The sequence below is a fragment of the Lissotriton helveticus genome, chromosome 12 (genome assembly GCF_964261635.1).
Source record: "Lissotriton helveticus chromosome 12, aLisHel1.1, whole genome shotgun sequence".
NCBI classification, from domain to species: Eukaryota; Metazoa; Chordata; class Amphibia; order Caudata; family Salamandridae; genus Lissotriton; species Lissotriton helveticus.
Window position 1 is genome coordinate 843243768 of NC_136073.1, and position 24487 is coordinate 843268254.

The following is a 24487-nucleotide window of genomic DNA, read 5'->3' on the forward strand; positions in this document are numbered from 1 at the left end:
GTTAACATTTATTTTTAGACTGAAGTCTCTTTGGAATAATATCAGTCTGGTCCATTGTTACTTTCAGTAACTCATTAGTCCTTTAAAGATGATATATTTTCCCCTGTCACCCTAGGTTTACATTTGACAGCTTCAGCCTAAACTTCTTCTGATGTAAAAAACAAAATCAACATTTCAGATGATCAATGGAGCCAAATACACCCTGTTGGAAATAAGCAGTCTGCACCTTCTACACTATTAAGAGTGCTTGGCTATTGGCGTGGCCTCCTTAGGGATTTGCTTTTATTACTTACATATTTATTATAAGATGGCCAGGATTACCTTGTGTTCCTCTAACCATTGCTTCAATTTCCAGCGACATTTCTGTTTATTCCTCTGTCTGTGTTTGATTAAGCTGAACTGTGTCACGATGTTCATTATTTGAATATAATGTGCTTAAGACCTATTCAGATGTCTTAGAAACCATGCCAATCTATATTTAGTGATTTCAGAGTATCTGCCAGAGGTGGGCATTGTTCTTTATTAGCTGAGGTTATAAAATAACCTGCCCCAATCACACAATCTATTTGCTGCTCTTTTATAAAACATGTAGCCCTTATGCCTGGCAATCTGAAAAAGACCTACTAAACTCGTGGTTGAGATTATTTTTGTTGAGCAGTTTAAAGAGCAGCACCTTTGTGGTCAGGTGCAAGTTGGTTCCTAGTTCAAACGCTAATAGTTTAGTGCCTTTCTGTCAGTTTGTTTAGGATATGGAAAGCATTTTTCATGCAAAATGATTGTTCACGAAAGAGAAGAAATGCGTTACTTACCTGTAACTGCAGTTATCCAGTATTGGTGTCTTTCATAGATTCACATGCCTGAATCTCTCCCCGTCGTCGAGACGGGAGTCTCCGGTATATAGAAAAGCAATGTCCCATGGACATATACAGAAAAAAGTAGGCCTAAGGGCCTCACCTTAGTAGCCTATCTGTGTCCTTATGTAAAAAGGACCAAACTCCTGAAGAGAGCCAATCGGCTAACACCTCCCTCTAGAACCTTCCTGTCATGAGCCTCAGTCTCTCAGATTTTCGTGCGCACCAAGCTAGATAGGCGTAATACTGATAGAGAGATAGGTGAGTCCTTCCAGGGGAGGCGGGAGGGTTGCATTTGAATCTATGAAAGACACCAATACTGGATAACTGCAGTTACAGGTAAGTAACGCATTTCTTATCCAGTATTATGGGTGTCTTTCATAGATTCACATGCCTGAATCAGAGTAGCAAGCAATACATTGTGCAAATTTCTGGTGGAATATCATATGCAAGTTATGAGATAATACATATCATGCGACTATGAATCATCATACTCATAAACCAGAAACATTATAAGAAAATGTGCATACCAGCATAGGATGGAGGGATAGAGGAAGGCTCACCTTACTGAAACAGATGGCGTAACACTGCTTACCCCACGGCTGCATCCTTCATTAGTTCTGTATCCAGGCAGTAGTGCCTGGTGAAGGTATGCGTCGACTTCCAGGTTGCTGCTCTGCAGATATCAAGAACTGGCACCCCTGCAAATAGTGACGCAGAAGTGGACATGGCTCTTGTAGAGTGAGCCCTGACTTTTGCTGGCAATGGCATTCCAGCTCTGTCATGAGAAAAGGTAATTGCCGAAGATATCCATCTTGAAATACTTTGTTTGGAAAGCGGCATACCCTTCCTCGGTCTACTGAAGGCTATGAATAGCTGAGAGGATTTTCTGAAACTGTTGTTTTTGTCAATATAAAACTTTAGACATCTCCTAAGGTCCAATGAGTGCAGAGATCTTTCGGCTGCAGTGCTGGGATTTGGGAAAAATTACCTGAGAATCACTGGCTCATTTAAGTGGAAGTCCGACGGGACTTTAGGAATAAACCGAGGATTAGTTCTGAGAACCACTCGGTCACCCTTAAACTGCATGAAGGGGTCCTGTACGGAAAGAGCCTGTAATTCACTGACCCTCCTTGCTGAGGTAAGCGCTAGTAGAAGGGCTGTCTTCCACGAAATATATTTGATATCCGCCCTATGGATGGGCTCAAAAGGGTGTTTCATCAATTGGTTAAGGACCACATTGAGATGCCATGTTGGAGGAATTATTCTTGGTTGAGGAAAGGATCTGTAAAGTCCTTTGAGGAACTGTTTTATCAATCTGTTAGACCAGAGGGAGGGTCCTTTCAATGTTCTTTTAAATCTTGAAATCGCAGCCAGATGAACTCTAATGGATGCATGGGCCAAGCCCGACTGCGTCAGATGCAGCTAATAGGGTAATATTTGTTCCGGAGTGGTGCGGAAAGGACGTAGACCGTTGTCCGCACACCATATACAAAAGCGTTTCCACTTCAGGGAATAGGTCTTGTTAGTGCTGTCCGCTCTTGCCTTGGCTAGGACGTCCTTACACTCCTGCGGTATGTTCAGCTTACTGAACTCTCGGTACTCAGGAGCCAAGCCGATAACCTGAGAGATTTTAGATCCGGATGTTGAACCTGCTTGTTGTTCATCGTGAGCAGAGACGGATGCTGATGCAGACGGATTGGCGGCTGTAGTGAAAGGCAATGAAGGTCCGTGAACCAGTGCTCTTTCGGCCAGAATGGGGCAATCAGAATCAACGTGCACGGCTCCGCCTTCATCTTCCTGAGGACCCTGGGAATAATTGGAAATGGCAGAAATGCGTACGCAAATACGTTGCGCCAAGATATGGAAAATGCATTTCCGAGGGACCTTGATTGGGGATGCCAACTTGCGAAGTTTTGGCATTTGGCGTTTTCCCTGGTCGCAAACAGGTCGATTTGCGGTGTTCCCCACACCGAAAAGATGTAAGTTACCATCTCCATGTCGAGTTCCCATTCATGGGACAGAGACCTCTGCCTGCTCAGTGCATCTGCTATGACATTGTCCTTGCCTGGTACGTACTCCGCTTTTAACGAGATGTTGTGGAGAACAAGCCAATTCCAGATCTTCTGCGATTCGCGCAATAGTGTTAGCGAACGCGTTCCTCCCTGTTTGTTCAAGTAGTGCATCGTCGTAGTGTTGTGGATCCGTGGTAGAAAAGCTTGCAGGGCTAGGAAAACCGCTCTCAGCTCCAGGAGGTTGATATGAAGCTGTTTTTCCTGGTGCGTCCACTTGCCACTGATTTGTAATTCCTGAAGGACTGCTCCCCAACCCTCCAGAGAAGCATCCGTTGTTATTACATGTGGAGATGGAGGGAGCAGAAATGGCAACCCCTGTGAGAGGTTCTTGAGCGACCTCCACCACTGCAATGCCCTGGTCATTTGTTGTGTGATCGCAATGCGGTCCTCGAAGGATCCCGAGCATTGGGTCCACTGACTGGACAGAGCCTCTTGCAGCGGACGCATCCTGAGGCGACAGTGAGGTATGAGCAGGATGCACGAGGACATCGTCCCCAAGAGTGATTTGAAGGCACGGACTGGTAAAGTCTTCCTTGAAGCCACAGATGTGGCCAGAGAGACAAGCTTGTGTTTCCGCTCCTGAGATGGGAATGCCTTCGCATTTGTCGTATCCAATGTCGCCCCGAGAAAGGTCATGACTCGGGAGGGCTGCAAAGTAGATTTCTCGTGGTTGAGTGTCAGACCTAAATGCCTGAAGAGATTCAGACAGGCGTTGGAGGATGCGGTTGCGTCTGCCAGAGATGGTGCCTTTACCAGCCAGTCGTCCAAATATGGGAAGACTTGGTGTCCGTGTTGCCTGAGGAATGCTGCAACCGGGGAGAGGCATTTTGTGAAAATTGTGGGTGCAGACTTGAGGCCAAACGGTAGGACACAGAATTGGTAGTGCTGACCTGCTACTGCAAATCTGAGGAATTTCCTGTGTCGTTTGTGGATAGGGATGTGAAAGTATGCGTCTCGTAGATCTAGAGACGTCATGAAATCCCCCTCCTCTAAGAGACCCAAGATCTCCTGGATCGTCACCATGCGAAACGATTGACTCTTCAAGAATGCGTTGAGTGCCCTGAGATCCAATATGGGCCTCCATGTCTTCTCCTTCTTTTGAATCAGGAAGAAGCAGGAATAAAATCCCTTCCCTTTGTGAGCTGATGGTACTCGCTCTATTGCTCCCTTCTTTAACATAGAGGAGATTTCTTGAAGAAGCAATCGCATGTTGTTGTGGTGCATTATACGAGGAGGAGTTGTCGGGGGAATTGTTTTGAATTCTATGGAATGACCAAATTGTATCAATTGCAGCACCCATCGGTCGGTTGTAATTGCTTTCCAATTGTGAAGGTAGTGGGTCAGGTTTCCTCCAATTTTGAAAGAATGAGATGGTGGAAGGACTGGCTGCTGGAAAAGGTCATTGGCGACCACCAGTGGTTTTCCTTTGGTTTTTCCCTCTATAGTTGGATTTTCCATAAGAGGTTTGTCGACCTTGTTGCTGCTGTCGCGTCTGGAACTGTGAGCGGCCTTGAGTATAGGAATAAGAGGACCTGTTGGTATAGTTTGCTCTGTAAGAGGATTGGCCTCTGCCCCTGTTCCCTCGAAAGGACTGATTTCTGAATTGAAGTGTTCCGAGTGCTCTTGCTGTGTCCGTATCCTTTTTTATCGCTTGCAGGGCCACATCAATTTTTTCCCCAAATAGGTGTTGGCCGTCGTAAGGCATGTCAAGGACTTTGGCTTGCAACTCCTGCCTGAATGAGGTAGCTTTGAGCCACCCCTGCCTTCGCATGGCTGCTGCCCCCGCCAGCTGCCTAAAACCCATCATTGCTATATCCATAGCACAGTCAATCAGTTCAGAAGCCGATGTTTGACCTTCTTTGAGTAGGGATTGGACCTCATCTTTTGTGTCTTCTGGTATCTCGGATAGATACGGAGCAATGTCAGCCCACAACTGCCGATTATACCTTCCCAACAGTGCAATTGAGTTTGCTACTTTCACTGTCATGGCTGAGGTGGTAGAGAACCGTTTCCCAATGCTATCTATCTTCCTGCCCTCATTATCTGGTGGAGCTGTCACCTGTGAGGATGGGTTCCTAGCATTTTTCTGCGCCGCCTGAGTGACCACCGAATCTGGTTTGGAGTGACCTGTAAGGCAAGCTGGTGCAGTTGACGGGGCTTTGTACTTTTTATCCAGCCGTGGCACAACTGCCGATACTGAGGCTGGTGTTTGCATTAATTGCAGACCCTGCTCCCATATGTGATCGATAATGGGAATGGATCTGGTTGTCTTCTTAATCGGGTCCTTAAAATCATAGAGAAAACAGTCTGTTTCTTGAGATTCAATAGTCATGTGGAACCTCTTGGCCGCTCTCTCTACCAGATTGTGGAACCCTCCTATGTCTGCAGGTGGTGAATCTGAGCTTGCGGGTTCAGGAGAGGCTGGAGAAGAAGCTATATAGTCCACATCGTACCCATGATCGGATTGGACCTCACCCTCTTCTTGTTCTACCTCCTCATCGTCAGAAGACGGAAGATCTTGTACTGGCTCCCTTTCCTGACGAAGCACTAAGGGCGGTGGTCTAACACGTGGGGACGCAGTGACCCTGGTTGTCGATGGAACCGGTCCCGCTGCCTGTGGGGCGGCAGAATCTGGAAACCGTTGTTTGTAGTCCTGGATCAAAAACCTTAAGTCTGAGACTATGGACGCTGGTAGACATACCATTGGTGTAATTTGTGTCTGGACCTGCGATTGAACAGTAAGTTCTTGAGGAATTTCCACCTCATCAACGTCTTGTCCGTGCTTTGGCACTTCAGCACCAGGTGAGATGGACTCGTGGCCTGCATGTCCCGTTCCTCATCTAAGTCTTCATCCTGTAGAAGACAAGATGGTGGCAGTCTTTGTACCCTACTGGGAGATGTTAATTCTGGAGTAATAGTCTTTTTAACGGCCTTTACTTGTTGTGAGGCTTGTTGTAGACCATCTTCGTCTGTCAAAACCGTCCCCGACGACGGTAGGGTCGTCGACGGCATAGTAGCCACACTTCCCGTCGATTGTGGAACCAACTCCGACTGTTTCCACGGTATCGTCGACGATGTCGTCGTCGGCGCTCTCGTCGACGGTAACTGCACTGACGCAGCCTTCGTCGACGGCGCCACCGTCGACGGTGGCTTCTTCGTCGTCGATGTCTTAGTCGACGGCACACCCCGTCGACGGGAGAATCCTCGTCGACGGCAAAGGCGTCGACGTCTTCGGCTTCGTCGTCGACACTGACATCGTCGATGACGTCGTCGACGAGATTGTAAGCGTCGACGACTGATTTTTAATGAGGATAATCGACGACACAGGCTTACTCGCCGACGACGATGGAGTAGTCTTCGTCGACGATGAATACGCCGACGACGCCGTCGTCGTTGACACTGTCGTCGTCGAAGTGTAAACATGGACAGGAGATACAGCCTTCTTTTGCGCCGACGATAGCGTCGACGATGTCATCGTCGACGACGGCGCTAGCTTCATGGAGGCAGGAACTTCCTTGTCAGACGCTGAAGATTTAGCCTCTGAAGACTTTTTAGGAGCCTTCTTAGGAGGAGCGTCTGTAGGGCTAGGGGAAGCAACCCTTGGCCTCTTCAAGGATAATTTAGAGGAGACAGAAGCAATCTCATCATCCTCTGAAGACTCCAAGTTATCTCTGGTCTTAAGTTTGTTCAGCCAGATCAAAATTCGTCATTCTCTGTCCTTAAGCGTTTTTGTAGAGAATGTTCTACAAAATTTGCATTCCTTTGGCGAATGATCCGGATACGGACAGTATAGACAGGTCTTGTGCTGATCCTCAATATGTAATCTCTTCTTATTACAGAAAGCACAAGCTCTGAAGAGACCCTTCTTCTGAGGGTCAGCCATAGTCAGATTTTGAAGAAAGTAATCCAAATAGGTGAAGAAATAGCTTAAAACAAGCAAACCTGAGGAGAACTCAGGTGGAGACTCCCTAGCACAACGTGCGGTAGAAAATCTGAGAGACTGAGGCTCCTGGCAGGAAGGTTCTAGAGGGAGGTGTTAGCTGATTGGCTCTCTAAGGACACAGATAGGCTACTAAGATGAGGCCCTTAGGCCTACTTTTTTCTTTATATGTCCATGGGACATTGCTTTTCTATATACCGGAGACTCCCGTCTCGACGACGGGGAAAGATTCAGGCATGTGAATCTATGAAAGACACCCATATTACTGGATAAACATAAAATAGAAGATTAGTACTACTGTAGTTTCCCAACTGTAAACATTTAAAGATAAGTGCAGTACGGGTGAAGAAAACAATAGATGGACTTTATTTTTTCATGAAATAAATCATCTTCCTCCATGTTAGCCTCTGCGAACCTTATTATCACTTCACCTTACCCTCCCCTCCTGGTGAATCTCATTTTCTCTAAACTTCAACTCAACTTAAACTCAAACCCTCCTCACCCTTATCTCAATTTCAAGCTCATATCCCATGACTCTCACCACTTCCTCACATCAACTTTACTTCAAATTAATTTCAACATAAACTCCACCTCACACCCTCCCCACTTCAACGTCACCCTCAAATTCACCTCACCTGAACTTATCTCAACGTCACAACATGCCAACCTCTCTTCAATCGCCTCTCAAATCCATAGTCATGTTCACCTCACCTTCAACATCACTTCATCCTCATCCCCACCTCCCTCTTCTCATCTCAATTCAACCTCAGTCTCAAATAAACATTACTTCAAACTCACTCCTCATCTTAAGCTCAGCGCCCCATCACAAATATACGCAGGGCAGAGAGTGTGAAACCTGAGTAAGCTTGGGATGGCTTTCGGTGATATTTTTTTGCTACTGGCAACATATCTCAATTACACAAGATACCATATAACTCTACAATACATGCATTAGTACAGTGGCGTAAAAAGTGAAAAAATATTATAAACATAGGAAACAACTGAGCACCTGAATCAAAACGTGAAGTCTTACTCCACAAAGTCCATGGTTAGGTTTCACCTACAGAGCGAGTGCAGATTATTGAAGCATATTGCAGTTCCAGAGACAATCTTTATAACAGTTTTCATCTGTTTCATGCGACCAGGCTTCTGTGTCAGACATGAGGCAAAGTCCACATAGGCACTGCCACATGTATGCCTGATGATGTGTAGGGTATTGATAATTGAAACACACAGAATGCTTGTTTTCCGGTCCACGGAGGACTTGACCTGCCAGTTTGGGCTGGACGGTTTCCATGGGGAGCAGAGTCAAGACTGATTTGCATATGGCTGGGTCCAAATTGGGGTGGCATGGTGAGCATAACAACAATGGATTTAACCCAGATCTGTGAGTGGGGGTGAGTGTTTGACAATATTCAGCATTCTGTCCCTCGTCTTTGTGTGTTCATACAGTCACTCTAAATGGGAAGGGTATGTCCAGATGTAGGTCCTGTCCTTGCTATGCACCTGGATTCAAGCTAGCCTGATAGATTAAGGGTGATACCCCTAAACTGGTCCCAGGATGCTTGTTTTCCGGTCCACAGAAGACCTGGCCTGGCAGTTCGGACTCAACTATTCCCATGGGGCGTAGGGTCAGTACTGATTTGCATATAGCTGGGTCCTAACTGGAGTGACATGGTGAGCAAAAAAAAGATGGATTTAACCAGACCTGTGACTGGAGCTGAATGTTTGACATTTTTCAGCATGCTCTCCATCAACTTTTTGTGTTGACATTGTCACCCAATGTGGGCTGGGTATGCCCAGACATGGGTCCCGTGCTTGCCATGCCACTGGATTCAAGCTAGCCTGGCTGATGAGGGGTGATACCTCAAAACTGGTCGAGGATGCTTGTTTTCCGCTCCACGGAGGACCTGGCCTGGCAGTTTGGGCTGGACTGTTCCCATGGGGAGCAGGGTCAAGACTGATTTGAACTATGGCTGGGTCCAAACTGGGGTACCATGTTGAGCCAAAACATGAATTTATGACCCACAGATCTCTGTGACTGGGGGTGAATGTTTGACTGTGTTTAGAACTCCGTCCATCATCTTTTTGTGCTGATATAGGGTACTGACAAAACATCACCTTGCAGTTAGACATTCTTTCACTCATGCACAATATTACCCCACAATGGAGTAATATTGTGCATGAGTAAATCCCCCAGCAGGCCATTTCACGGGTGAGCCTCCTTGGAGAGTGTAGGAACATCCACAATCTAGAAGGTTTGTGGTTATTCTAAACTTGTCTCCGATGCTTTTTGACCTTGGAGATTGCTGGAGGTTAACTCTAGCCAAGGACAGGAGTAAATAGCTTTGCAAGGTGGGAAAGAGACGTGGGTACCCACAAAATGAATGTATGGGAGGAGGGTTCTTCTTGAGTTCAAATAAATGATGACTCATGCTGAACTGCTTCTGCATTGTGACAAGCAGGAATTAACAGATGTATTCCAGAATTAAGTCTGAAATTGCAAGTGCTGCAGTGTTACAGGCATACGTCTGGAAAGCAGTGTGACTTGCTGAATGTCATATATCTCCACTGAGGCAAGGTCCTAGACTGCAGGTGCAACTTTATGACTTTCTGTGCGAATTGCACCCACTAAGAGAGAGATGAATCTACACGGCTGCAATTCTGCCCATTAAGTCCTCTCCCCCAAAACGACATAGAAAACTCTTGAAAGCATGTGGCTAAGCTCCTTGCATAATTCTGGGTGAAGTGCCCCCAGTTTGCCGTTCACTGTTAGGTTAAGATCAAACCCTCTTTTCTACTGCTCAAATAACTGCATGGCTAAGCTCCTGACATACACCCGATTGTCTGCCTACTATGAAGGATTTTTCTGCTCTTAGCAAGATACAAATGCTTTTTGGGTAGAATGTAATATTTGGAAAACTAATCCTCTCTCTGTCTATGTCTCTCTTTTTCTTTCTCTCGCTCATAAAAATATCAGCTGGCAGTAAAGTATATATAGAAGCATTGGTACATATGGATGACAGTGGGACTATGTAGAAAGGGGACGACAGAGAGTAGGTATCAGAAGTGAAAATAGAGCATTTAGCGTAGACCATATTTGAGTGGGTCCGTTTTTTCAAATTGTTGGTGCATTTTCTATGCGCCCGAACATATATATATTTTTTTAATGGACCGTTATATGCATAGATTTTGCAAAGATAATTAACTTTTATCTAGCTCAATAAAGCACGTTGCCAATCAGCCCTTTAAAAATGTTCATGTTAATGCAAAAATGTAATGTGCTTCAGATATTGTGGTGTCTTTAAATCCTCAGATATTGTGGTGTCCTTAAATCAATTTAAAGTCACATGGTTTATGGATGGATTCCAGATTAGAAGGCGCTGTATTGATAATGTTCCTACTCCTTCCTCGCTACTGATGTATCTCCAGTATTCTCTTCTTCCGAATAGATAATTCATTTCTCATTAGGTACCAAGACCAACCGAACGCTAACATATCATCTGCCTCTTTTGACTACTATTCTTAGATTTCACCTGGGAGGTGAGAGCCAATGACCGATTGTTCCATGACAGATTCAGGAAGAAAAAATTCCTCTGCTTTACCAGGCCGAAGTATGCAGTAAGTGCACCTCTATTACTTCACAGAAACCAATACTCACCTTAAAAAAGAAGACATACATTTGAAGGTACAATGGATAAAGTACCCTTTGCTATTGAATCTGTTTATTTGTATTTCACATTTTTATACAGCTCTGCCTAAGATACGCATTGGCGTAAGTTCCATTAGGAACAATGGGTGGGGATCAGGATCTCCAATACAGTAGTGACCAGAATCTCTTTGCAATCACATGGGAGACAGAGACAATAGATTACAATTTACATTAAATTCAGCATCAAGGGAAGAGCTGAAACATCTAGGTGGAGTGAATGTTATGTTAGAGGGAGGAGATATGAGCAAATGCAGTTTGGGATAGTGAGGAAAGTAGAAAAAGCATGAGCCAGTGCTTTGTGACAAATTCAATAAAGGAGAAGAATAGTTGGGATCAGGAGGGAAATGAGAATAGGAAAGGGGCGCTAGGTAAAGACAGCAATTGCACTGGTAGGTTTTTAGATTTTTGTGGAATTTAAGGAAATCTTCAAGACGACTGATGTCTTCAGGATGGGAGTTCCTGAAAGATGGAGCTGGAAAAAAAGGACTAGGTGGCAGCTGTGTGGGGTTTGATATTCTTGATTGCAAGTCTGAATATCTCTTTCCTTCTTATGATTGTAAATCCCAACACCTTAAATGCAGCTGACAAGCAGACTGATTTTTGCATCTGAATAGATCTGAATGTGCTCTAGACAAGTTTGATTCTAATTCTGGCTTTGACTGTAACCCGTGTCAGTCACGATAAGTAGCTAAGATGTGGTCTTGCTTCAAAAATTAGTCTTTTAGCCGAGTTCATCTAAGCTTTCAGAGGAGCCATGGTGGACTTGTGGATGCCTGTGAGAATTCAGATGCCTTAATCTAGCCGTGTGATGATGCTAAAGTCTTTAGATCAGAGCAGGTGTTTTCATATTCTCAAGGAGCGGCGTAGAGTGTAGCTAATGTGTAAGACATGGAGAAATAGGGGTCTGGCAAGATATCCAGATTCTTTTATATAAGCTCTTTGTATTGCAGAAACAACAGATACATTATATGCACTACTTGACCAATGTACAATTACACTTCTAGGTTACACCATTGACAGTTATAACACCGCCTATTTCACCACTGTAAACTGTGCTTGTCCCGTCACTCCCCATTTATCTTTTATTATCCAATCGCTTTGTCCATTTCCTCCCGCCTCATCTGGGTTGCTGGAGCAGTAAATGGTGGCCTCTGTATTCATTCCACTTGTTCCACACCTTTCCCCATTTACGGGGCAGCCTCTGTTGATATAGACAGTTTTTTCTGCCACCATACACCAGTCCATGTCTTTCTTCAAGTCATTCAGGGACGGTGTCATATCTGAGCCCCACGCCTGTGCAATATTTCTTTTGGAAATCATTAGTGCTAGGGTTGCTCCAGTCCTCTCCCCAGGTATATCTCCTCCCATACATTGAGTAGACACCATTTTACCGACACGCGTAACTCAACCCCATATACCTCATTCAAACACTGCATTATTGATACCCAGTAGGCTTGGATTTTAGGGCAGGACCATCTAGTCTGCACACCCTATGACAGAGTGCATCCGTTCGCTTCCCCATTTACACTAACATAGTACATGAGATGTAGGCTCTACGGAGGATTTTGAGGTGCACCAGGTGGACGCGGGATCTAATAGCAACCTCCCTGGGATAAGCAAGTGCTTCAGACTAGGCCTCTTCCTGCATGTATGGGGTGTCTTTCTTCCATTTGTCCCGAAAGTGGATTAACATATCTGGCACGTGATTTACTAGTTTTTTTTATATGTTAGCCAAATCTCCTTCTGTGTGATATGTTCCTCAAGCAATCAAATTTCAAGAGGGGTGGAATCTGCGAGGGTCTCTCCCTTCAGTAGCAATGCATGTAGGGCTTGTCAAAGTTGTAGGTAACAAAACGCCTTGGTGGGGTCTAGCTTGTAAGATTTTTGCAGTTCTGCACAGGGTATCAGCCCCTTGTCGACCATATGTCTTCCACAGTGGAAAGGCCCAACAGGTCCCACTTATCGAACCCCTGTCTTTTACCCAAATTGCGGAGGAGGTCAGATTCCCACATGGGTGTTGCCTGCGTGATCCTATCCTTCCACCCCATTCCAACGAGTGTAGGATGCCAAATTTGAATCGTAAGTGCAGTTGGACCTGTCAGGGAGTGTTTCTTCAGCAGGGTATAGAGGGCGCGTAAGTATCCTCTCGGCTGTAGGACCAGACGGTCCATCCGACATGCTGGTTCCGTCATAGGTTGGTGAGCCCACTGACTGACTATAGTCAGCTGTGCTGCTCGATAGTATATCTGGATATCAGGGAGAGTAAAACCCCATCATACCATCCCCTAGTTAGTTTATTCAGAGCTATTCTCGGTGCACCACCATTTCACAGCAACGTTCTGACCTCACCTTGTATGGTTTTAAAATAGGCTTCCGGCACTGGGAAGGGAGTGTTTTGGAGGATGTAGAGAAAGCGTGGTAGCGCCATTATTTGAAAGAGGGTTGCCCTGCCCAACAGGGAGAGAGGGAGTGATCTCCAATGCTCCACATCCTCTTTCAGTAGGTTCAACGGGGGTTGTAGATGTTTGGAAAGAAGTAGGTCTTGGTTGGTTATGACGAAGATTCCTAGGTACTGAAAACCGTCCGTCACCACTTGTGCCTCGCATTCTTTTGGCATTCATGGTGTCGGCCCGTGTAGAATTAAGACCTCTGATTTTGTCCAGTTGATCGTGTATGCATACTACCTTCGGAAAGTGGTGAAGACATTTAGGATTCTAGCAATGGAAGGGAGGGGTGACGCTACATATAACAGAATATCGTCAGCATATAGTGATATTTTGTCTTACCAACCAACTGTCTAGCGACGGCCTCGTATCACTGGATCCCCTCGGATCCAGGCAGCTAGTGGCTCTAGAGCCAAAGCAAAAGGCAGTGGCGAAAGAGCCAGGGAAACCCTGTCTGATTCCATGGTGAAGCTGGAAAATCCCCAACACCCTTCCATTCTCCTTCACTTCCGCCAATGGCGCTGTGTACAGAAGTTGGACCCAAGTCCGGAGATACCCAGATTTTGAACTACAGAGGAGAGAGTGGGGAAAAAATCAGCAAAGGGCATTTCCGCCAGTAGTGGGGAAACATGGATTGATTTTAGTGGTCAAAGAGGGCAATTTCTGTCTTGTGATGGTTAAGATTCAGAAAGTTCTGAGAAGTTTTCAGGCCCAAGAAGACTACACTTAATCCTCTGTTCAACTACATTCTCTGCTGAAGAAAAATAGATGTTAAACAATTTGCACAAGCTACTACTTGTGTAACGATATATCTGTAAGAGACATTAGTTAGTGATAGATTCCTTACCTTAGAATATCCCCAGGCGTCAGACTGGATCCGGAAACTTTTGCGTGGCAATATCCCTGCGCGTCGGTAGGCGTCGTCCGCGGCTCCGCGTCCGTCGTCGGCGTCGTTAGCGACTGAATGACGTCGCCAGAGTACTTAGACGCCGCCCTCGCGCGCTGACGTCAGTTCTTATACACAGCTTTTCCGCGCCAGAGACGCAGAGCCATGATAGAACCAACACTGGTGCCATGAAACTAGGGCCCTGAAAGGGGATGACCTTAACCCTAGATATCGGTTCGCAGAATGGGGAGGATGGGTGAGTCGGTAAGGAATCTATCACTGACTAATGTCTTTTATAGATATATCGTTACACAAGTAGTAACTTGTGCATCTGAAAGAGACACGTTAGTGATAGATTCCTTACCTTAGAATAGATACCCCAGCAATACCAACCCCGGTGGTGGGTCTGCGAACCAATAATCACACCAGAAAGTCCTGGAGGACGGAACGGCCAAAGAAGCCATCCCTCCGGACTTGGCTGTCCAGGCAGAAGTGTCTTGCGAACGTGTGCAGCGAGGTCCACATAGCTGCCTGACAAATGTCCTGCAAGGGGACTCTTCGGCCCAGGGCAGTAGTAGTCGCCGTGGCCCGAGTGGAGTGGGCCCTCAGCCCAACAGGAGGTTCCTTTTTAGCCAAAGAGTAACACGCCTGGATGCACAATACGATCCACCGAGAGATGGTCCGCTTGTGCACTGCCCGTTCTTTCTTAGCGCCCACGTAACCAACAAAGAGTTGGTCATCCACCCGGAACTGACGTGTGCGATCCAGATAGTAAGAGAGCGCACGTTTTGGGTCCAGACGGTGGAGCCTCTCTTCCTCTTTCGAGGGATGCGGAGGCGGAAAGAAGGTGGGCAAGGTGATGGACTGCCTGATGTGGAAGGCTGTGACTACCTTGGGCAGGAAAGAGGGTTTTGTCCGCAACACAACCTTGTCCGGATGGACAGAAAGGAAAGGAGGTTTAGAGGAAAGAGCCTGGAGCTCACTCACTCTCCTGGCAGAGGTGATGGCAACCAGGAAAGCAGTCTTAAGCGTAAGAAGACGGAGAGGACAGTTATGAAGCGGCTCAAAGGGAGCGCACATCAGGTAAGTTAGAACCAGGTTCAAGTCCCACTGGGGCATCACGAAAGGAACAGGAGGGAACATATGAGTGCTGCCCTTTAAGAATCTGTTAACAATCGGGGACTTGAACAAAGAAGGCTGATCAGGTAGCCTTAAGAAGGCGGAAAGGGCAGAAAGGTAGCCCTTGATAGTGCCCAGAGCAGAGCTCTGCTGGGCAAGAGAAAGAAGGTAGAGGAGAACCTCAGAAAGAGGGGCATTGAGAGGATCCACAGCCTTTGCTGTGCACCATGCCACAAATCTGTTCCACCTGCAGGCGTATACCGACTTTGTGGAGGGACGTCTGGCTGCCAGAATCACAGTACAGACTTCAGGAGGCAAGTCAAATGGCCTCAACTGTCGCCGCTCAATCTCCAAGCATGAAGGTGGAGACTGGACAGGTTCGGGTGGAGGACCGTCCCCTGCTGCTGCGACAGAAGGTCCTCCTGAAGAGGCAGACAAATTGGGGGATCGACTGACATACTGAGTAGCTCGGGATACCAGTACCTTTGCGCCCAGTCCGGAGCCACAAGGATGACTTGGGCCCGGTCACACTTGATTTTCTTCAGCACTCTGGGCAGAAGTGGTATAGGCGGAAAGGCGTCGAAAAGCGTCCCCGAGCGAGTGCCGCCTTGGAAATTCCAACGCGCAGAACTGATGACATTGCACGTTCTCTTCGGTGGCGAATAGATCTAACCAAGGCTCTCCCCACTAAAGAAAGGGGCCTTGCGCCACGTCCGAGTTCAGACGCCATTCGTGATCCATCATGCACCTTCGGCTGAGCTCGTCCGCCCTGGCGTTCAGAGAACCTGCCAGGTGTTGAACCACCAGGGTCACCCCCTGATGTTCCAGCCACTGCCAGAGGCACAGAGCCTCCTGGCAGAGGGTCCACGACCCCACCCCGCCCTGTTTGTTGCAGTACCACATGGCGGTGGTGTTGTCCGTGAACACCTGCACTACACTCCCCCGGACAGAGGGGAGGAATGCCTTCAGTGCTAGACGAATCGCCCGCAGCTCCAGAAGGTTGATATGGAGCTGGGACTACGCCTCTGATCTTCGCCTCTCCCATGTGGCCTCTCAAGCCCTGGAGGGACGCGTCCGTCACAACTACGTGCTCCGGATGGGGAAGGGAGAGGGTTCCTCCGCTGACCCAATCGCGGTCCGTGATCCACCACTGCAGCTGTCTCGCAGTGCCCTCCGAGATCATAACATGGTCGGACAGGTTGCCCTGATGCTGGGCTCACTGAAACTTCAGGATCCAGGAGGCCATCAGCCCCAGAAGCCGCAGCGTCAACCTGACCGAGACCAGGGATAAAGGCTCAAATATTTGAATCAGAGCCTGAATATCCCGGATCCGCTGTTCGGGAGGATAAACCCGAAACTGCGTCGAGTCGAGGACCGCTCCGATGAAGAGGAGCTTCTGAGAGGGGCACAGGTGTGACTTTGGCACGTTGTGTATTAGTCTGCAGTGCGTGGCTGGCAGCCCGTGTGGGAGCGCCCCTTCCTTGGCCACGAAAGGAGCGAAAGGCACCCGTTTGCTGGCGTGGGGCCGAGAGGCCCAAGGACTTGGCAGTAGCCCTGGAGTCCTTAAAACGCTCAAGCGCATGGTCTGCCTTGTCGCCAAAGAGGCGACGGCCATCAAATGGCATGTCCAGTAGGGTGACCTGGACATCAGCCGAAAAGTTGGCGGACCTCAACCAGGCGTGGCGTCGAACCGCCACCGTCGTTGCCATCGCTCTGCCCAGTGAGTCCGTGGTATCCAGCCCACACCGGATGGAATAGTGTGCCGCATCTCGACCCTCCGCAAGGGCTTGGGCTAGTTTAGTCCGGGCCTCCTCCGGACATTGTGGCAGCACGTCCGCGACCGTGTCCCACAGAGTGTGGGTGTAGCGGCCCAAGAGGCATGCGGTATTGACTGACCGCAGTCTCAAACTCAGGGACGAGAACATCTTCTTACCGAATTGTTCGTACCTCTTGGATTCCCGAGCGGGCGGAGCCGTTGGGAATGCGGTCTGGGAAGTAGAGGCCTGGATAACCAGGCTCTCGGGGGTGGGGTGGGTGGACAAGAAGCAAGGGTCGCCCGAAGCCGGGCGGTAGCGTCTGGCCACGTTCCTATCTACAGGCTGACCTGTAGCGGGCTTGGACCAAGTGCCAAAAAGAACGTCACACAAGGCCTCATTAAACGGCAGTAGAGGCTCAGCCGAGCTTGCCTGCGGTTTAAGGACCTCAGTGAGGAGGTTAGTCCTCACGGCTGCGACGGGGAGCTCTAGGCCCAATGCCTTGGCCGCCAACGTAAACACTACACTGTAGGCAGCCCCCTCCTCCGTAGCCACGGTTGGAGGGGAGACAAAACCAGTGTCTGGCGAAGTGTTCAGTCCACTGGCATCCCCCAGCTTATATGTCCAGTCCTGTTGAGACTGGCACTCCCATGCCAGAGGGTCCACAGACCCCTCCCAATCTCCCTCGTCACCCATCACCTGAAATTCAGGTTCAACAGATGGGGTCGGTTCGTGGAAGTAAAAGTCTCCATACGACGTCGAGAGCGGCGCCGGAATCGAATCAAGGGTAGGATCAGGGACGGCGTCGCTGGGGGCGACACCCTAGGGGCCGGCGTCGGTGAAGTCGTGAGGTCGACAGGCGACGACCCGGATCCGGAACCAGATCCAGTGGGGGCCTGCGGCGCCGGAACCGAAGTCGCGGGCAGCGCCGGGGCCGAAGCACCCGACAGCGTTTGAGCCGAAGCACCCGACCCGCTAGGACCCCCAGCCGGGACCGCTAGGCCCGAAGGCGCCACGGAGCCTGGCGGAGGAGGGAGAGACCTCATGGCCATGAGGTACCGCTCGACCTCCTCTGGCGTTGCATTGTGCCCAGGGACGGGAAGGTATAGGGCAGGTTGCGACGCCCCCGACTCCGACGGAACGTGTGGGTGGTGTCACCCGAACCCCCGGTCGCATCGCGCGAGCGTCGGGGTGAGTCGGAAGAACGATGACGCCTTTCCGACCTCTCATGCTTACCTGAGGACCTTGATTCCGAAGACCAATGCCGACTCTTGGAACTACGAGGGCTCCGACCCCGCGACCGGTCCCTCGACCTCCTGTGGGACCGGGACCTTGAACGGCGCGGGCCGACTGCCGGAGCTCAAGCCGCTTGCGGGACCGCTCCCGCCTAGCCTTAGACGTCAGGGTCCGGCAGTCGGAGCAGGTTCGGTCGTCGTGGTCGAGGCCTAGACACTGAATGCACTGGCGATGGGGGTCGGTAACCGACATCGGTCAGTTGCACTTGGAGCAGGGTTTGAACCTGGGCATCCCTACCGGCACCGTAAGAGTCGAGCGACTCGAGAACAACAGATCAAAAGATCAAAAAAGTTTAGTCAAAAAGTGACTAAGGGGTAGAGCTTCTCCGGATCTGCGCTAGCTGGCGTGGAAAAAAGAAGAACTGACGTCAGCGCGCGAGGGCGGCATCTAAGTACTCCCGCGACGTCATTCCGGCGCTAACGACGCTGACGACGGACGTGGAGCCGCGGACGACGCCTACCGACGCGCAGGGGTATTGCTACGCAAAAGTTTCCGGATCCAGTCTGACGCCTGGGGATATTCTAAGGTAAGGAATCTATCACTAACGTGTCTCTTTCAGATCCACTGTTCACAGTCAGTGGTAGACTGTTCCAATAGAAATACAGGAGGCAAACTGGGATGTTTGAACATGAGATCATATGTAAGGTCACCTTCACTGTGACAGGTCTGATTCATGTCAGATTACAAGTCACTTCATCTATATGTTGTGGTTACTGCCTAAACTTCGTTTTAGGGTGAAAATTAGTTTAAGTAAAAATCACCCCTCCGCCATAAAAAAGAGTCCCATTGCGTAATGGAAATGGCAGACGGATCACCATCACTTCCAAAGCAGCCTTCTTTAGAACTCAAGGTGGTGATTGCAAACATTGGAAGAGCTACATCCTACCACAATTAAGTTTTGTGTGAAGTGTATGTTTTCCATATTTCCTCCCTTAAGACTCAGTTACAAGCTGATATATAACCATATTTACTGCAGCTGAAAGCCTCTCCTCACAAATGCTAGGCCAGAGGAAGTCTCTTAAACTAAGACTTTTACTTCCTTCATGATTCTTTGGGGTTCTTAACTTAAGAGACTCAGGCAAGCATTATACTACAGTACACAAGTGGAATGTAGGAAATGAGGATATGTCGAAGACTGTAATGGTAAATGTCACCGTAATTTACATGATTTAAACTCAATGCCTGCCTTTGTCTTGGCATGGTTTTCAGCCTAATAAACCAGAGGGGTCCATGCGTCTTCCAGTGATTGCCACAACACATCACACCTGGTAATTTCACATTCCAATTGCAAAGCACCTCAGTCTCGTAAACCACTTATATACAAACAGTAAGTTTGCCTGCCTGTGTCTGACGTTTTAGTCAAATGGCAAGAGCAAACACGGCCAGTACAAATAGGCAGCTCAAGAGTCCCTGCTTATTTGGCAGGTTCCCTATCAATGCGAATAAGTCTGAAAACAGCAATAAATCAAATATACAAAACGGATAACGAGTCAGATTTGTATAGCCCTCTTGGAAAGTGCTTCTTGTTACCTTCTTAGTCTTCACCTCAAAGATGGTGAACAGATGCGCCTTGAGGCAAAGTGCTTTGTTGAGGTTTCTAAGAACATTACTGTGGGAAACCTTACAGCTGCGTAGAAAAATGTTGTAAATCATAATCCCCTTGTGGAGGAGAAGATAAGAGCAGAGCCTGAGATCCTCCCACAGCAGAAAGAACACCTCCCCCACTTCCGCAAGAGTACTCTCAAGCCTCCTGCATCCGTTAGCCTGAGGTAGGCCCTCTCCGCACATTAATGGCCGGCACAAAGCAGTTCCACTGGCCCCCTGCCCGGGGCTGCTCGAGGCCCTTCCTGTTTGACTCCTCCTCACCTTCAACTGAGACAGCTTGATATCTTTTTCCTTGGCACAGGCGCTACTTGTTTGTATCGCTCCCTACTCCCAAAAGGTACATATGCTTACCTCATTCGACACACCCAGCATTTAAAAAATATTTTTAATATTATGGAGCTTGCGCCATTCATGACAAACAACTTGTATGCTGTACATCCTTTAAGGGGATTACGGCCAGCCTTTATCAGCCACTGGCTTATTTTGCCTTGGAATCTTCAACCATTGGCTTGCAACATTGTCAGTCACATCTTGGATCAGCTCTCAGGAGCATTTTGGTGTCACCATTTTTCTATTTTCTATTTAGGTATTTGCTTTTGACTCCATTGGTATGCATGAGGGATTATTTTACAGTCTTCGAGTAGCCCGGTAGCACTCAGAGCAAGAGCTGATAGAAGCAACTGGAAAATTAATGCTATTGAAATTTCTATTTTTTATTTTTGTAGCATCCATTTTTCAGATGCCTTTGTCAATGCATGCTCCCCAGTGCTGCCACACGGTTTCCTGACTGATTATAAATATCCTGGCCATCTTGGAACAATATTCTACACAATCCATTATATTTTATTTTCCAAGATGGCTACCCGTGTTTATAAGCAGTTTTTTAAAAGCGGGGCAGCACTGGCGACCAAGTGCTGCAAAAAATATCTAAAAAATAGATGTGTAGCATCCATTTTTCAGATCGTGTTGGCTATGTTTGCTCTCTAGTATAAAAACAAGCCTGGGCAAAGCCAGTAGCATGCAGTAAAAATGTTAAACCCATGGCGGCTCCAATCCATGTGTTATTATTAATTAACATGTATGGCACTTGCACCTTTCATGGTGACATTTTTGTAAGCTATGCTTTCTTTGAGTGGCTTTGGGTCAGCCTCTATCCGCCATAGCTTCTTATCGCTTCAAACTTTCTGTCGTTGGCTTGCGGCAGTACTGGTCATCATTTTTGTATTAGCTGTTTCAGTGTCTCTGATTTCAAAAGCACTCAAACACTGAGCCAGAATGTGGGAAAAGTGATCGGATGTTGTGCAGTCACCAATAGAAATGTAAGCAGCAGTTTCAGCTTGCGTTACTTAATGAAACATATGCTCTTTTGTGATAAGTGTATGGTTTGCAGATTTAGGGATGAAGACTGAACTAAGTGGTGGAGCGCTTAAATATGCTAAAAGATACACTTCCATTGAGCTCCAACCGCACCACCACAAATTGTCAATAATGGAATATGCGATGTCCACATAGAGGAAATTTCAGAAAAATATCTTATGGTTTGCTTAAATTGTTAAGAACAAAGCAGGCACACTCGGGTGTGGCCAAACATCAACCAACATACAAAACTGATTTGATAACTCCAGATCTCTAATATACAAAACTGAGTTGATAATACGAGACCATGAAGTTGGTCCAAGCATTCCCGCACTGGCTTATCTTCTTTTTTTGCAGGGCAATGAAATTAAGACATCGAAGTACAATATTTTGACTTTCCTCCCGCTGAATGTTTTCGAGCAGTTTCACCGTGCTGCCAACCTCTACTTCCTGTTTGTTATTGTCCTGCAGGTGAGTCCCCAGATATCCACGGAGTGTGCTTTGCATGCAAAAGTGTATCCTTAGTGATGGGGTGGGGGTCGGAGCACAATACGCCTGTGCTCAAACACTATCCTAGGGTTAAGGAATCAGCTGGACTCATATCCTTGCTCTTGCAAGGGCTTTTGGCTTGGTCTCTGTGGTCTTTTTCCTACGCTTCTCACACCTTAAGGCTTCGACATACTACAACCCTGTACAAATTCTCCCACACCTTTCAAAACAAATGGGTTTAGCCAGAAGAGTAATGGGTTATGTGAAATGGGTTTGCAGGATGATCTTTCCATCTCTATGTCCCTTATCCATGGTTATTTCTAAACAATGTCACCCTTCTAGTAAAGTGAAGTCCTCCAGACCAGCATTGTTATTTGTTTCTCTAATTGATAGTTGTCATCAAGGCATATTTCTCAATGTTGTCAGCATCAGCTCAAGCATTACGGTGTTGACGAAGACACAGAGACAACTGGATGACGATCTTGAAACCTGGATCGCTTTTGCTGCAGCCTTACTTTTACAGTTGAGCCCTAGAGAGACCTTGCTTTCAAGGAAACTTTGTTAAGTTGGTTTCTCTGTGTTTTGAGAAGCATGAGTACAAAGATCTGCATGAAGTGGTGCAGTTCCATAAAGAGTGCACGGAATCGCTGGTACCAAAGCATTTGACTGCTCTGAGTCAGTAGTCTCTATTTTCACAGGAAAACAAAAGCTCACACTTAGGCTGCAGGATGATTCGTCTAATGATATGGCTGCTTTCCTGAAATCAGAGAGGTGGGGCAAGTCCATCACAGAACCATAGACTGGGTTAGGATCATCTTATGTCTCCAGGCCAAAGACATAACCAATGTATTAATAATAATAATGTTGACAATGTGGTCATAATACTGAAATGAGTTGCTGAAGAAAAATTGGGACTCACCAGTGAAAACTGTGGGAAACAGTTTTTCTTCCTTGTTGTTTGTGCTCTGATGTGTTGATTCTGACTATCTCATCTGTCCTTTTCAGACTGTTCCAGCAATCTCTACGTTGCCATGGTTCGCCATTATGCTGCCACTTTTGTGTCTTCTGGTTGTAAGGGGTGTACGGGACCTGTTTGATGACATCGTAAGTAATTTCAGTTTTCGTTGCAATGCTTTCTTGAAGAGTTCTTTACTTTCTACTTTCTGATCTTTCTTGATAACTGTATATTGTCCATCCGAGCACTCGTTCAGTATCAAAGAAAGTCTCTCATGGTTTTCACCAGTCCATTTAATATCCAGTTTCTTCAGTTGTATCACAAATCATAAGTTCCAAACGAATTCCAAATCAAAAATCCAACAAATGAAACGATGCAGCCAACACGTGTTTCGTCTGGTCAGTAGGACCTTTTGACTTCCTCAGGGCTCCAAATTCAGGTATCCAGCACCGTATTCCACACTGTATTCCAGATATCTACTCACGTAACAACCTCCTAGTCTTGATTCAATGCGCTCCTAATATTTTTCTTCGTCTGGTCAGTAGGACCTTTTGACTTCCTCAGGGCTGCAACCCAAAATATCCACAGTAAGTAACATTATCTATATACAGTCTGTACAATATAATCAACCATTATGCCACTCTCTAATCAATTCCATAGAGAGAGAAAAGAAATACATCCGCAAACCATAAATGTGCAGAAAGAGAGGACATGTAAACCAAAGTCGTGTTACCATAAGTAATACCTTGTATTCAGACATAATAAAGGGTTAGTTAAAGACAACTAACATTGAGTCATATTCGAGGTAACCTAAATAAGGGTCCCTGGTGATGCCACAGACGCTGGGTCCACGCCCAATGAGACTGAATATCTGTAAGTGATAAATCCTCACCCTAATTTAACGCATCTATATACTAATTCGTACTTTAACCAAAGCCTTAATTCTGGGGGTTCTCACCTCCAAATTCAGGTATCCAGCACCGTATTCCACACTGTATTCCAGATATCTACTCACGTAACAACCTGCAAGTATATCCAAAGTATTATGTATATATATTCCAACATATGTATGTACCAAGTTAATTCTAACTCCAATAGTAACTATAAGCTTCATAGCCACACAGAAGCCTCAGTTCTTACCTCCTAGTCTTGATTCAATGCGCTCCTAATATTTTTCTCCTGTAATAATCCACCACACGTGTTCGTGTCTAAAAGTAAAATGAACCATAATAAGATATATGCTCTTCTGCCATCCAAACTATAATAACAGCCCCTTTCTTTCTGGCTTACCGTTCGTAATACTCCTCTCGCGTGTCAATTGGCGTTCTGCGCCAGCGCCATCTTGTAATGGCTTTTTATGCTCCGTTCCTTTACTGGTCCTACCTCGCTGTTCATAAATATTTGTTTCTATATTCGCTATCTGTTTTCTTTGGACCGTATTTCACCAAAATTACTCCTAAATTAAGTTTAAATTGGTCCTTCGTTATTGTGCTGTGTAGCTATGCTGGTAATCCAAATTCCGTCTTCGCACCCGTTCATTCAAATTCTTATATCTCACTCCTTAACCCATTTAAATTCCGCTTCGTAATTCCTCCCATTTATTATTCATGTCAAATTTACTTAGTATCATATCCAAAATCAACCAAACACCAGGTATACAATCCTACTGTTACGTATCAAACGTGCGCCATCTTGGGTCAGGCAGAGTATCTTATCTCCCATATCGAGTCTGTTCCTGTCGTCATTGTATCAACGATACTTATAAAAATTCTCATAGATTAACCATGTTCCATTTACACTATACTTGTCACATCTTAATAACACGATGTCAGCGCTCATTGTTCGTGTATCCCAGACATCCATGGTACCCTCAGTCCCTCCTTCTTAATATAGTTGTTGAGCACGAAATCTGCGCAACAAAAAAGAAGAAAAAGACCCAGAGAGGTAGTTTGGAGTAACAATTGATAGGAACTGTATACATCCCCATTTTCTCATAACATTTGGT

The 24487-nt window shown here is 46.8% G+C and overlaps 2 protein-coding genes across 3 annotated transcripts in view; one reads left to right on the forward strand and one right to left on the reverse strand.

The window, feature by feature from the left end:
- Window positions 1-22566, reverse strand: part of LOC144798880 (phospholipid-transporting ATPase IK-like) — a 694664-nt gene extending 672098 nt beyond the window's left edge. Inside the window, exon 1 of one of the 2 annotated variants that reach the window (XM_078669975.1) lies at window positions 22447-22566. The gene's annotated coding sequence lies outside the window, so the exon portion shown is untranslated. The remainder of the gene's footprint in view (window positions 1-22446) is intronic. The other variant, XM_078669973.1, reaches the window with a different exon arrangement.
- Window positions 1-24487, forward strand: part of LOC144798879 (phospholipid-transporting ATPase IK-like) — a 441858-nt gene that overhangs the window by 161586 nt on the left and 255785 nt on the right. Inside the window, exons 3-5 of the mRNA XM_078669971.1 lie at window positions 10396-10487; window positions 21396-21509; window positions 22533-22631. Coding sequence (XP_078526097.1) covers window positions 10396-10487; window positions 21396-21509; window positions 22533-22631 — 305 coding nt within the window. The remainder of the gene's footprint in view (window positions 1-10395; window positions 10488-21395; window positions 21510-22532; window positions 22632-24487) is intronic.